The sequence below is a fragment of the Seriola lalandi genome, unplaced genomic scaffold (assembly GCF_002814215.2).
Source record: "Seriola lalandi dorsalis isolate HSWRI2012SDOR001 ecotype SW California unplaced genomic scaffold, Sedor1 jcf7180002054256, whole genome shotgun sequence".
NCBI classification, from domain to species: Eukaryota; Metazoa; Chordata; class Actinopteri; order Carangiformes; family Carangidae; genus Seriola; species Seriola lalandi.
In genome coordinates, this window is record NW_019524809.1 from 1,868,703 (window position 1) to 1,881,411 (window position 12,709).

The 12,709-nt window shown below is 37.4% G+C and overlaps 1 protein-coding gene across 2 annotated transcripts; it reads left to right on the forward strand.

The window, feature by feature from the left end:
- Nucleotides 1-2,767: 2,767 nt before the first annotated feature.
- On the forward strand, nt 2,768-10,238 carry rnf167 (ring finger protein 167). Of its 2 annotated transcripts, XM_023404801.2 has the most exons (12): nt 2,768-3,002; nt 3,114-3,253; nt 3,325-3,419; nt 4,812-4,942; nt 5,062-5,142; nt 5,228-5,365; nt 5,446-5,533; nt 5,640-5,730; nt 5,881-5,986; nt 6,392-6,485; nt 6,652-6,732; nt 7,337-10,238. In XM_023404801.2, exons 4-12 carry the CDS (start codon nt 4,838-4,840, stop codon nt 7,759-7,761), a joined length of 1,209 nt encoding a protein of 402 aa, XP_023260569.1. In that variant the 5' UTR covers nt 2,768-3,002; nt 3,114-3,253; nt 3,325-3,419; nt 4,812-4,837; the 3' UTR covers nt 7,762-10,238. The 2 variants fall into 2 exon arrangements, with proteins under 2 accessions (XP_023260569.1, XP_023260568.1); XM_023404800.2 differs by lacking the exon at nt 3,325-3,419.
- The last annotated feature ends 2,471 nt before the right edge of the window (nt 10,239-12,709 follow it).

Sequence of the window (12,709 nt, forward strand, 5' to 3'; positions counted from 1 at the left end):
ATGACATAAGCAACTGATAATGTAGGAAACAGCAGAGAATTGTACATAATCATTTGCATGATGAACCAAAGCATTTGCAACTTGTTCAAAGAAATGAGAAACTGCTTTCTTGATGTGCACAAGTGACACAATGATGTGAAGATTGAACAAGTAGTTTTGAGAATTTCAATTCTGATCTGAGAAACGAACCAAAGCGACTGAGAAAAACTGTAATAGAGATCACTTCACAGTTTATTAATACATATCACACCTGAAAGTTCCAAAAACATCCACAAATATTCATGTGTTTAATTGAGGACTAGTTGGGAAAGAAAGGAGTTGCTCTAATTCAATTAGCTACATGTTTTTATCGGAAGAAGAATGCAATGACCCTGCACTTAAGGATGTGCAATGGAAAACACGTTGACTGTATTTTCGGCGAGTTAATGGCATTTTCTTTCATTGAATCCAGTTTGTTACATTTATTTTCATTATATTTACATAATCTCTTTTAGCCTACATCTTTCACAAAAATATTCTCACTAGTCTCTAATCACCTGCGGGTCAAGGTCTGTACCAACAGCCTTGGGAGCCAGATTCTTCAGTAACTGTTCTGGTGGACTCACTCTCAGATGATGCAATTCTAACTCCAAGAAGTTGGTAGGAAAGCAAGTTTTGGAGCTGGAAAATGGTGTGGTTTTCCTAATGACATTCACCCCCACACTCAGCTGGTGGTGCATGTTGACAAAACAGCCACTTTGGTGTAACAATGACACATGAGGAATATTTTTCCACAAAAAAGACCTTATGTCCACTCAGAAATTAGCTCTTAAGATGTAGCTTAATGGATGAACATTTTATGAACATTAATTTTTTTCATTTTCTATATGCAAGTTTCACTTTTCAGGGTCATGGGAAGCTTTGACGTTATCTACACATGAAGTAGACAGAGAATAGTTAAACAGAGGAGAGGTTGAAAACACTGTGTTTTGTCTGGAAATGCCACTGTAAGGGTTGTGATGGTATTGATCATACAGTCGGTGAATACATTGGTCCAGAGCAAGATAAATAAAACTATTAGCCAGACTGAAATGGCGTTTGATTCGGGTGATTTTGGCTCTCAGAGGATCATCCTAATGATTGTGGGGATATTCTGACCTTTAGCATAGTACAGCAGTTCAATCAAATCTTACCCTTAACCTCCACTGTGGTTCATGTAAAGGTATCATGAGAACTAACAACACATTTCCATGAAATTTGGAGTTGGTTCCGGAAAGGTGAATCCCTTTTTGGATGAGCTTCTGGCCTTTCCTCCACCTCTTCTATCTGACCAAAATTTCCACTTGTACACCCATAATATCAAATTCTAATTCTAATCTGAACTCTACAATATCAGCCCTGCTAATGGTTAAGAGTCTAAGGTGAGCAAACACCTACACTTTTCTATTATGGTATGTAACCACCATTGCAAACTCTTGAGATTGCCGGGTCTAAAAGTTTTGTTTTCTTCCTAAGACTAAGTGTGGATTAACTTAACTGAAGTCAGCAGTAAACAATCAGTCGGTGAATTCTCTCTGAAAACCATCTTTGTCTCTCAATTGAAAGGCTTAAAATAACTGCAAAATGGCAAATCTCCAGAACTAATGATCCCAAACGTACTAAGAACTAATTTCTTCAAAAAAAAAGAGAAGGGTGTGCAGAGAATCATTAAAGGGATAGGACACTGACTCATCTTGCACCTCATAAAAATATAACTACAACAGCAGGTATTGCAGACACCATGCAGTGAGGGTTGGGTTTTGACATTGGCAGTAAAGAGATTACGCCACAGGCTACCTTGACTTCCATGACAAGAAAGATCAGCATGTGGTTTGGTGATCCTGCCAACACCCTCATCTTCTATTTGCTTTATTCAGAAGTGTTAGTATCCTTCATCGCCATCATCTTACATGGCAACCTGCTGAAAGCAGAGAATAACTGAAAAACTATAAATGGATACGTTTAGCCTATAACACAGTTTAACATTTTCTTCCAGAGGGCCATGCAGCTATTACATACAGCATATACAGCATATTGGGTATGTATATGCTTGTATTTGCATCTGCCTACTTAAGTACTCTCATTGAAGAATCCTTCAGTTTCTTACATTTAAAGCATCAGCCCCTGGCCATTACACAGCTCAGTGTTCATTTGTACTGTAGTTATCATTTGTTGAACTAAGACAATGTCATTACAGAGTGACAACAATAAAAGCTCTGTGCTGTATGTGACCTTTGAGTGATTCTCCCATTTGAGTGCAGTGTTGAAGAAACCACAGCCTGATGTCTGAATTCCTGGGTACTGAACCCTCAGACAGACTATTGCCCTCTGGTGGACACTAAGGTATTAGTTGCAGCTTCTCTGCAATCTTCTGAAAACATGTTATATTTCAAATTAATTGCATGCTGTCCATAGTATACCTAGTAGGCGGCCCAGTAATTGGGAATTCACCCATGTCACCTTCGGGTGCTGGTCTTTAGACAGGGGCCTGAATATGACTGGAATCTGCCCATCTGAATGCAGTGAAACCGGTCTGTCTCTGCTTGAAACTATGGCCATCTCTGCATCTCAGCGTGTCAGTGCAGCGTGTACGTTTCAGATGAGATAAGATTGTCCTTTAACCCTTTTGTTTGGATCCATTCGGCTTCCATTAGCCATTACAGATTCATCTCAACTACGGGTTGTCGTGCAACAGCCATGGAAAGCCAAGAGCGTCTACATATAAAGCACTGAGATCATTGTTGTTTCTTCTTCTGGTCGCTTGGTGGCGCTGTGGGTGTGGATGCTGCTGAGGCAATCTGCTATCACACAACACGAAGAAGAAACAGGGAGCAAGAAGCAATAACAAACAAACCTAGCAGCGGCAAGCTAACGCCAATTTAAGGAGCCAGGCATATTGGCAATTGTCACTTCTACGGTGGACAAACATTTTATTATTTTATATTCTACAAAATAATGTATACGGACTAAACAGAAGACACAGGGTAATCTGTCACGGAGACGACTTATTGTAACTGCTATCAGTCATCTGCTAACAATAGCTAAACGTCAGCTAGCTAATGTTAATCCTCCCGGTCTTTTGTCGTTTTCTTTAGGATCTACAGGATTGTCGAGAAAGTGGCAGACCAACATCTTTTATCGATTTTACACGGTGTCATGTGAGCAACCAAAGTGAGACAACTGGAATAACCTTAGATTACAACCTTTACGGTGCCGATATTAAAAGGATACTAAGGTATGTAGTTAACGACACACAACAACAACAACAACTACTACTTTGATGACTTATAATATCTTGTTTTTCAGGATATGGTGAGGAAATGAGAGTTACATAGTTCACAGGTTTATCATTGCGACAGAAGCAACACAACAGCAGCGTATTATTTCCTCATCGACTTCCTGTAAGTAGTTAAAACGACAAAAGGAGCTATGTCGGTCAGACTTTCGTGTAGTGCTTTTCAGCATGTTTTTATTTTAGTACAAACAAGAGATGTAATATATTGGGTTAATAGCTTACCAATCCAATAAAGAAGCTAACCATCATAGTTCTGGGGTACGTGAACATGTTCTTAATTGTTGTGTTAACCTTTTAACCACTAGCACAAATAACCTGTGTATTCCACTTACCTTACCCTATCCTAATGCTGTTGGATTCTTACGCCTGTAAATAAATGAGACAGTGTGCATACAAAAATAGTAGTTTTGACCAGAACTAGAATCAAGAAATATCTGCACTGTATTTATAGTTGCAAGGACCTGGTAGAGGTAAATGCAAGTTATTGTTCACAATTCATTCACACTACTATGAGTGCCAGTCTCATAAATGTTATGTTTGCAAGTTGTTTCTCATTCTGTACAAGAATGATGGCAGCAAATGCTTGTCCTTAGTTTAAGAAAAAGTGCCCAGTGTGTGTGCATGAACTTTGAGGAACAATGACAAAAAGTGGAACAACAGATATTGTAAGTCATGCTTAGAAAATGAAACAAACTCATAGACATAAAAATACATTAAACACAGCTGGAGACCTTGCTGCACACATTTGTAAATTGGCTGTTGCTTGATTTTGTTTGTTTGCCAAAACTCAATATGTGGGAACATTATAATTTTAGTAAGATGATATTAACATAGAAATATTGGTAACAAAACAACCACAAAAGCTAGAGAAATAAAGGAATTAAGAAACCATATGATTGGTTAAAGAGTGAACAATAAGATGTTAGACCAAACCAGCCTTCAGTTCTAGTGCTTTAGGGTAAAATTGATATGTGATGCATTGTTTCTTTTCTTGGCCTGCATGGCCTATGTGAGCCCCAATCCGGAGTTTGCTTTTCCACTCTCATACTACCTTATTCCCTTCACTGGAGTTCATTTAAAGAGTGAAACATAAGATGTTAGCGCCAAGAAAAAAACTGATTAACTTCTCCACAGTGTTTCCATCTTGTTTCATGCAAATGTGTCCTTTTATTTGTGAAAACAAATGTATTGATGTGTATTTTCTCACAAAGTAACAGAATCATAATCCCTTTCAAAAGTACTTAGGTTTGTTCTGCTACTCCATGAAGATGGAGAGTTTGTGTAAATAATTGGTGGCAAGTCAGTTTACATTTCCTTGTTTGCATATTCATGTGCATATTTACACAGTTTTACAACTTGAATTGTCAATTTGCATTAGTATGTTAATGCCAGGCTGTAGTCAGACTGCAAGATCAGCTTCAGCCTGAGACCTGAAGCATTACCTCTGGTCATGACTGATTACTTACTCTTGATTTGTATGGTTATATCTGTTTTGCAGTTAAGTGCAACTGTAAGCAACCAAGGATGGTGCACCTTGGTGTGTGGTCCGTGGGAGCTCGGTTGAATGTCCCAATACTGGTTTTCTGCAGCATACTGGTGACCTCGCCCACACATGCCTATATATATGCTGTAAGTAGTCTAGGAGATTTAGCTCCAGGACTTTGATAATCTTTAACTAGAAATATGATTCCTTAAGTTCTCCTGAAAATGATATAACTTCTTACCATATGTATATATTTTTGTGGCAGCATTACAGCAATATGACCTCCATGTTGTTTGAGGACCTACCTGCCTTGTTTGGATCTCCACTTCCTAAGGATGGACTAATGGTGAGAGCAGAGTATTGGAGAAAGAGTGCATGGAGAAAAACATAGGTCTTTTATAATGATGGGTTTTTTTTTCTTTGTGTGAAAGGGAGTTTTGGTGGTGTCCCGTCCACTTAATGGCTGCGCAGCAATAGACCCTCCTCCTCCATTGCCACCATCTTATGATTCCAACACCACCAAATTCATTGTTCTCATCAGACGCTATGACTGCAATTTTGATATAAAGGTAGGTAATGTTTGCATGATGATGAATACACCTAAGTGTCTGTGAAGCAAAGTGATCTAATGCGAGGATTTGGTTTTCAGGTCTTGCACGCGCAGAGAGCTGGATACAATGCTGCAATCGTTCACAACATGTATTCCGACACTCTGCTCAATATGAACTATAGCAATGGTAATTCTCTTTTATAAAATGTACACAATTTCAAACTTTTTACATTCTCACGATCTTACTAAAATGCCAGAAGTTTAAATCTTGTTGTTTTTTCTTTATGTTCCAGACACTATTGCAGAGGAGATTGAGATCCCCTCAGTATTCACCAGTTACTATGCTTCTCAAATTCTCAGGAATTTCATAATTCCAGAACAAGGGTAAGTAAAAACACTTCAACATTTCTAGAGGTAAATTTCTGAAATGATTTTTCAAACTAAACATTAATCTAGACCAAAGCAGCCTTCAGTTCTAGTGCTTTAGGGTAAAATTGGTATGTGATGCATTGTTTCTTTTTTCTTGGCCTGCAGGGCCTATGTAATCCTCAAGCCTGAGTTTGCTTTTCCGCTCTCATACTACCTTATTCCCTTCACCGGAGTAGTTGGCATGATCATTCTTGTGATGTTTGTTGTCTTGGTAAGTATGTACGATGTGATGTCTCCCTTGGTGTTTATTCGGTAAGCACATTCTTAAAAATCTCTTTTGGAAGTTGCAATTGTGAAATCACTTGCTTACATGATATTTGGACCATTTGGCCATAGCATAGGCGAGCTTTGAATATTCTTCTATTGTAAAATAGTGACCTAATTGTATTTCAGCCAAGCTAGAACTAGCTCTCTTGACATGTTACGTTTATTCAATAGACACATTGTTTTTGTGAGTTTAAGGCTTTTATCTAACTTTTCTAAAACATCTTCTTACTTACTGACTTACTATGACTACTAGGTCCCTATAGGAACACATAAAAGAAATTTACCCATACATGTGGAATGTTGTGTAATTCTCATGCCATCTGTAACATTGTCTTTTTGTATTGTTCAGATTATACGATGTGTGCGATACAGAAAGAGACTGCGGAAAAATCGTTTGTCCAAGGAACAGCTGAAGCGGATTCCAACCCACAGGTTCACCAAAGGTAAGAGGATTGTATTGTTTTCACTGTTACTGTAATGTGTTGTTTTGAAGAACATTGGGAACCAATTGCAATGATTAAATTGTTCATAACATTTCCTCTATCATCTGTGGGGCTTTTTACCATAGAACAGGTAGCTGAAGTTGATAACTTTTCTCCTCTGTTTCAGGGGATGACTATGATCTGTGTGCAATATGTTTGGATGAGTATGAAGAAGGAGACAAGCTGCGAGTTTTACCTTGTTCCCATGGTAAATATTTAGTATGTCGTTATCATATTATATTGAAGTTTGTATGTTATGGTATATTGGGAAATGCCTCAACTGATACACACAATGTGTACATGTGCCACACTTGCAGCAACAAGTTTTCACACCATTTAAACACAAAGTAGTAAATGAATGTGCCCTTCCTTGTAAGTCAGTAGTTATACCCCTACCTGTTGTATCTTCAAAAGTACAATATTTTACTCCAATGTAGCAACGTTGTCCTTTTTCCTCCAAACATGAAGTTGCCAATGCCTCCTACACTACAGTCCTTGTTGCCAACTCCCACTTTTGACCTGGGTCAGTGGTGACATATTGAGACAGTCTAGACAGATCAGCCACTAGTCACTGTGCTAAGACCTCTCTAGCTCCCCATCAGTGAACACAAGTAATTATTTTCAATATAGTACCCACCTAAGCTGTAAACATTGCAGGATATTTATCCCCCTGTGTCACCTGGGGGTGTTCTGTGTTAGATTCGTAACATGTCTTTATTCACTTTATGTTACAACCTGAAAAAGCTTCTGCTGCAGTCACTGTCCTTTGCCAGGTCTTGCTTTAGTTCCTTAAAATTCTTCTTGTTCTTCAGCCTATCACTGCAAGTGTGTCGACCCGTGGCTCACACAGACCAAGAAGACGTGTCCTGTGTGTAAACAACGCGTCACTCGAAACAACCCAGAGCACTCAGAGTCTGAGTCTGAGGAGGAAACTGGAGGACGTGGGGAGGGGGAAGGAGCAGAGGGTGAAGCAGACTCAGAGCGCACTCCTCTGCTTCGTCCCTCTAACCCTGGGTCCCCCTCAGGGAGCCCAGGGGCCTATTCAGCTACCACCACCACCACTACTGCCCAGTGCCTCGCCTCCCCTGCACACTGCGACTCTCCCATCCTGGGTTATGAAGGCTACTACTCCCCTCAGGAGGACACAGACTCAGAAAGTGATGACTCAGGAGAGGACAGGCACCACACTGATGATGACACTGCTCAGCTCATTGGTAGGGATAGAGTGGAGGTCTGATGGCCGGAACTTAGCTGCAATGAGATTACTTAGTTTTAGCTAAAAAACAAAAAAAAAAAAGGGTCTTTCTGTCATCAGGCGTGTTGTTATCACACAGTACTTTAAAATAGTTTGTGGTTAGCTTGACATTAAGGATTCTCGCAACATCTGTTGATTGTAACAGAATCTTTTACCCATTAACCAGAGGTGGTCTAATTGTTAGTGTCAAAGCACATGGAAAATCAGCAATGAGTGTTACAAAAATCCAACACTGACAACAACCCACTTCTATACACACATTCACTCCAATACTCCTCTATTTGCCTGTAGACCTCTTTTTTTTTTAATGCATGTTGTAATTCATAACTTGACCACACCACATGACCTAACCATTAGTGCTGCACAAAATGAACGCGTCACTTAACTGTCTGTTTAGGTAAGAGAATGACACGTGTAGATGAAGCCTGTGTAACCAAACAGAATGAATTCTGTGCACACACTTTAAGTGAATCTTCTAGGTTCTCTGTGCACGATTTAAGTAGGGTTAGTGCAGTTTCCAGACTCTCTGTTGTCTAAATCATAACTGTTTTATATCTAACAGCCCTTTCACACAATTTTAATTGTTTCCTAAAAGGATGTGCAATTGGAGGGCGATTTTATTTTATTTTTATCCTTTCAGCTTACTTTTTATATGTTTTAAAGCTACATTTCAGTTTTTTTGAAATGTCAGGTTTTTCTCAAATTCCGCAGTAAATAACGCTACAATAGAATATTGCAAAGAAGATATACATTTCTGCTGCTTTTACATTGTTATTGATACTACTGTGTGGTCAGTTTAAGAAAAATATATTTAGCTTTATCCAGTTTGTCAAGTTGAACAAACTCAGGGTTATAGCCACAAATTAAAGGTCAGTGGGTACTGTAAATGAATAACATAGTGAGAATTAATGGGTTTTGGTTATTGAAATGGTTTTAGTTTTTTGAGTAAAATCCAGATTCATGGATATTTAATGAATTTGTTTCCATTTTTGTACACAATACAATAATAACATGTTAAACTGTGGGACCCTGGAGGTGTTTTAAGGGAAAAGGAGAATTGCCTTACACTGGCCTTGATGTAAATGTGTATGTTAAATGTTTGGAAATTGAAGGGACAGGATTCACACTCCTTTGTTTTCCTCTGTATTTAATACTGCTGGTTAGCAAGCTTGGTCTTCTTCATTGTTCTGAAAATATGCTCCTTTGTCTTATAGTGACAAACAAGGAGGAGAAAGCCTGTGTATCCACATGTTCAGCGCTAGTGATGATGCAGATAGTCACCTTAGTCATGCTTGAGTTGCACCTGAAAATATAGACAAGCTCAGCGGCTGTTGAGCGAGTTATGGCTTCTTTTTTTTATAAAATGACTTGGATGGGGTTGATGCTGTTGATTTATAACAAAAGCAATAGAAACCTTAAAAAGTTGTTTCAGCCAAACTGTTTTACTGCTCCAAATAAATGTACAGTGATTAACTTGATCTGAGATCATAAATTCACAACTGGAATTCTTGTTTTTAATTTTTGATAACCTTACAGGTTGTGGAAATTTACTAAATAAGTGCTGTAAAGATTTCCCTACTCTCTTATTTGCTGAGATGTGATCATTGTTTCCTCTGTGTTGATTTTATATTGCTCCAACACGATCAGAGAAAATTTTGATTCAGAGTTGCCATTCTATGTTACTATGTTATCTATGAGGAAGGCTCCCAGTGTTTTAATATTGTCAATTAATTATTGTCAATTAAAATAACATGTCCTACTGTATAACCTCAACTTGAAACCTGACTTATTCCTACACCACATCAGATAGATGATCAAATGTATCCCCCCACCCCTCCCCCCTCAAACACTAAAACAGCATTTGACAACAGAGGAAACAATGCACATGATGTATATAAATTCTGTGTCTGAGGATTTTTATTTAGAACGTTGCATTTTGTTGTTTGAGAGTTAGAGCAGGGAATCAGTAGGACTGTAAAATCAGAACATTCCATCTTTATTGTATTTTACTGCTGACTGATTAAAAACTCCACACTATCAAGGTTTAATTAGGACTTGTTGGCAATAGTCTACGTTATAAAACAGAACAAATCTCTTTCATACTGTACTTTTTTGTGTTTTTTTTTTGTTTTGTTTTTTTTGCTCTATATGTCTCGATCTTAGAGACTCTTAACTGAAACAAATGGAAAAATATAATACCCATTATAATTTTTCCTTCTTTTAGAATGTGCCTAGTTTATCACACTAAAATAACAAATGTACAGTTTCAAGTATAATTTTCATGTATAAATCAGGTTTGAGAAGCCGTAGGATGTCTAAACACAGTCTGTGGAAATCTGCATTTAATGTGTGATTTGTGGAAGATTAAATGACATGGAAATGGGGCTGTGGTGCCATTTGTTTGTTAGGCCTAGTGACAAACATAATTATTCTTTGTAATAAAGTTATTATAAAGCACATTGGTATGTTATGCATATGTTCATTTTTTATTGGTCATTTTTTCATATTTAAAAATAAGTATTAAAACAAAAAAAATGATATATCAATATAATATGTAATGTTATAGAATGACATGCATATAAATATATAAAACATACATTTTTACAGCAAAGGATCTTGCAGATCTAGCCATTTCCCAATGGGTGTTATAACAGAATTAAAGGGCGTATCTAAATGACTTAATTAGTGTAATTGAAATGTGGTCCAAGAGCGACAGAACTGGATGTCTTTATGAATATAGTGTTTTTGACAGTGTGTGGTCATTTTAAGTTATTTTCAATGTAGTTTCATTATCTTCTTCACTTTCAGTCCCTGGTGTGTTGAGCCATAATGAGGCACAGGTGGTGTCATTCATGGTAATAATGAAAAAGACTAAGCTTCTGTAAATGAAAGGCTGACCTAAGAAAATATTCTACTAATTAATTTATAGGCTTTGATCCTATTGGTATGAGTGTCATGGTAACTAATTAGGGCAGCAGCATCCTGCTGAATTTAACATGTTTCAGGCTCTTTTATACTTATTAATGATTACTCACTAACGACAGTTCACTGTATACAAAACAATCTGTATATCCTGTAAGACTGTTGTATGTTGTTCACAGTTTTTTTTCCCCTCTTCATATGATCTTAAATGTGTCTGTTATTTTTAAGTCAACCAACATACAGTATTAATGAGTGAGTCATTGGTGCCACATATATACTCTGGGCTAATAAAATATATTTATTGGTACAATGGCAGGATTTTGATTCATAGGAAAAAAAAGCACTCATATTATTGTTTCGCTGACATGGCCTGGAAGGAGTTGCCTGCCTTTGAGTGTAACTGTGATTCATTAAGACGTCCTGCAGTGCTTTTAATCTTGCCTAACAAGGTCCATGTCTTTTCAGTTTCACCATTTCATGAGCGTTTAATAACACCACCTGCTGCTTTGAAGAAAAGTCCATTTGTATTTGAGCTGAATAAACTACAGAGAGAGGGTAGCTGTGCGTAGGTTAGCCATTGCCTGGATTATGGCATGTGTGGGACTATAGGCTAATGCGTTTGTTCCATACAAGCTGAAAAATAAATAAAGTGGCTCAGTCACATGGCATCCCATAAGTGAATCCTTGAAGCAAAAGAACCCGTTGGTGCGCAGCATTTCAAAAATATTACAGATACATGACCTTTCTCTGGATACAAATGCAATTGTGAGGAAAGATGCCTGGATCACTACCATCATACTCATCACTGAGATCATCTGTTTTGCTCTTCTTGAGTGTATGTATATTCGTGCTTGTGGATTGCAAAGAGACCCGTCAAGACCAGACTGAGGTATGGTAAATATCTATCTATCTATCTATCTATCTATCTATCTATCTATCTATCTATCTATCTATCTATCTATCTATCTATCTATCTATCTATCTATCTTTACACTTTGGACAACTTTATTTATATTTGTTCACGATGCTATTGTGATACATTGCGTACTGCTTTCCAACAACCCATACAGTTACATTTATATATATATATGGAATTCATTCATTCATTCAATTCACTGAATTCCATTAAACGGAATTTACATAATTCAGTTCATTCTTGCTACTATTGACACAAAGGTTTATAACACTTTTATAAAACATTAGCATAAAAAATAAATGTCATAAGTTGTCCAAAGTGTAAAGTTAAGAAAAGGTGATATATGTGATATTTCTAAGTAATCTGAATTATATTGTCCAAAATAAAATGTTCATAGGGATTTTTGGACAGCCCTTACCACCTTATCTCCAGTCCTATGGAAGCCAATGGTGGACCTGGAGGAGACTTTGCATTTGGATCCAGAGATGACAGAGATTCCTTTCCACAACAAGTGGAATCTGCGTTTATCATGGAGGATGAAGCGCAGACTACCCAAGTGTGGCCACGTGTAATCCTGGATTATATGAGGCACCAGTTAAGGTTCAGAGGAAAGACAAAGAAAAGTTATACTTAGCAATTTATTGGATAACAAAAGTAAAGTAAAGTAATATAATACATTACAGTAATCTATTAAAATATTGTTCAAATACTAAATTCTTTTACTGTGACTTTTATTTTACACCTGTTCTACAATTCCCCTCATCTACTGTTGAAAAGTCATTTGGATTATATGAATGCCATTTATACATTTAAAACAGTGGGTTCAATACATTAGTACCTCAAACCAGTTGTTTTATATAAATCTCTGTACAATATCAACTGAAAGCTGCACATTATTTTTTAAGGTAATATTAAATCAAACCGCAATGAGTGTTTCCACTATTTTGGCTGATAAGACCAATTTTCTCTTTATGGAGTTTCATGACCTCAGTAAATTCTTATCATAACCCCACCCACTGACTGCATACCTACACCAGACACAGAGACCGCAAGATGGTGCCAGCCAGTGTCTCTGTGGGCTGGAACAGAATG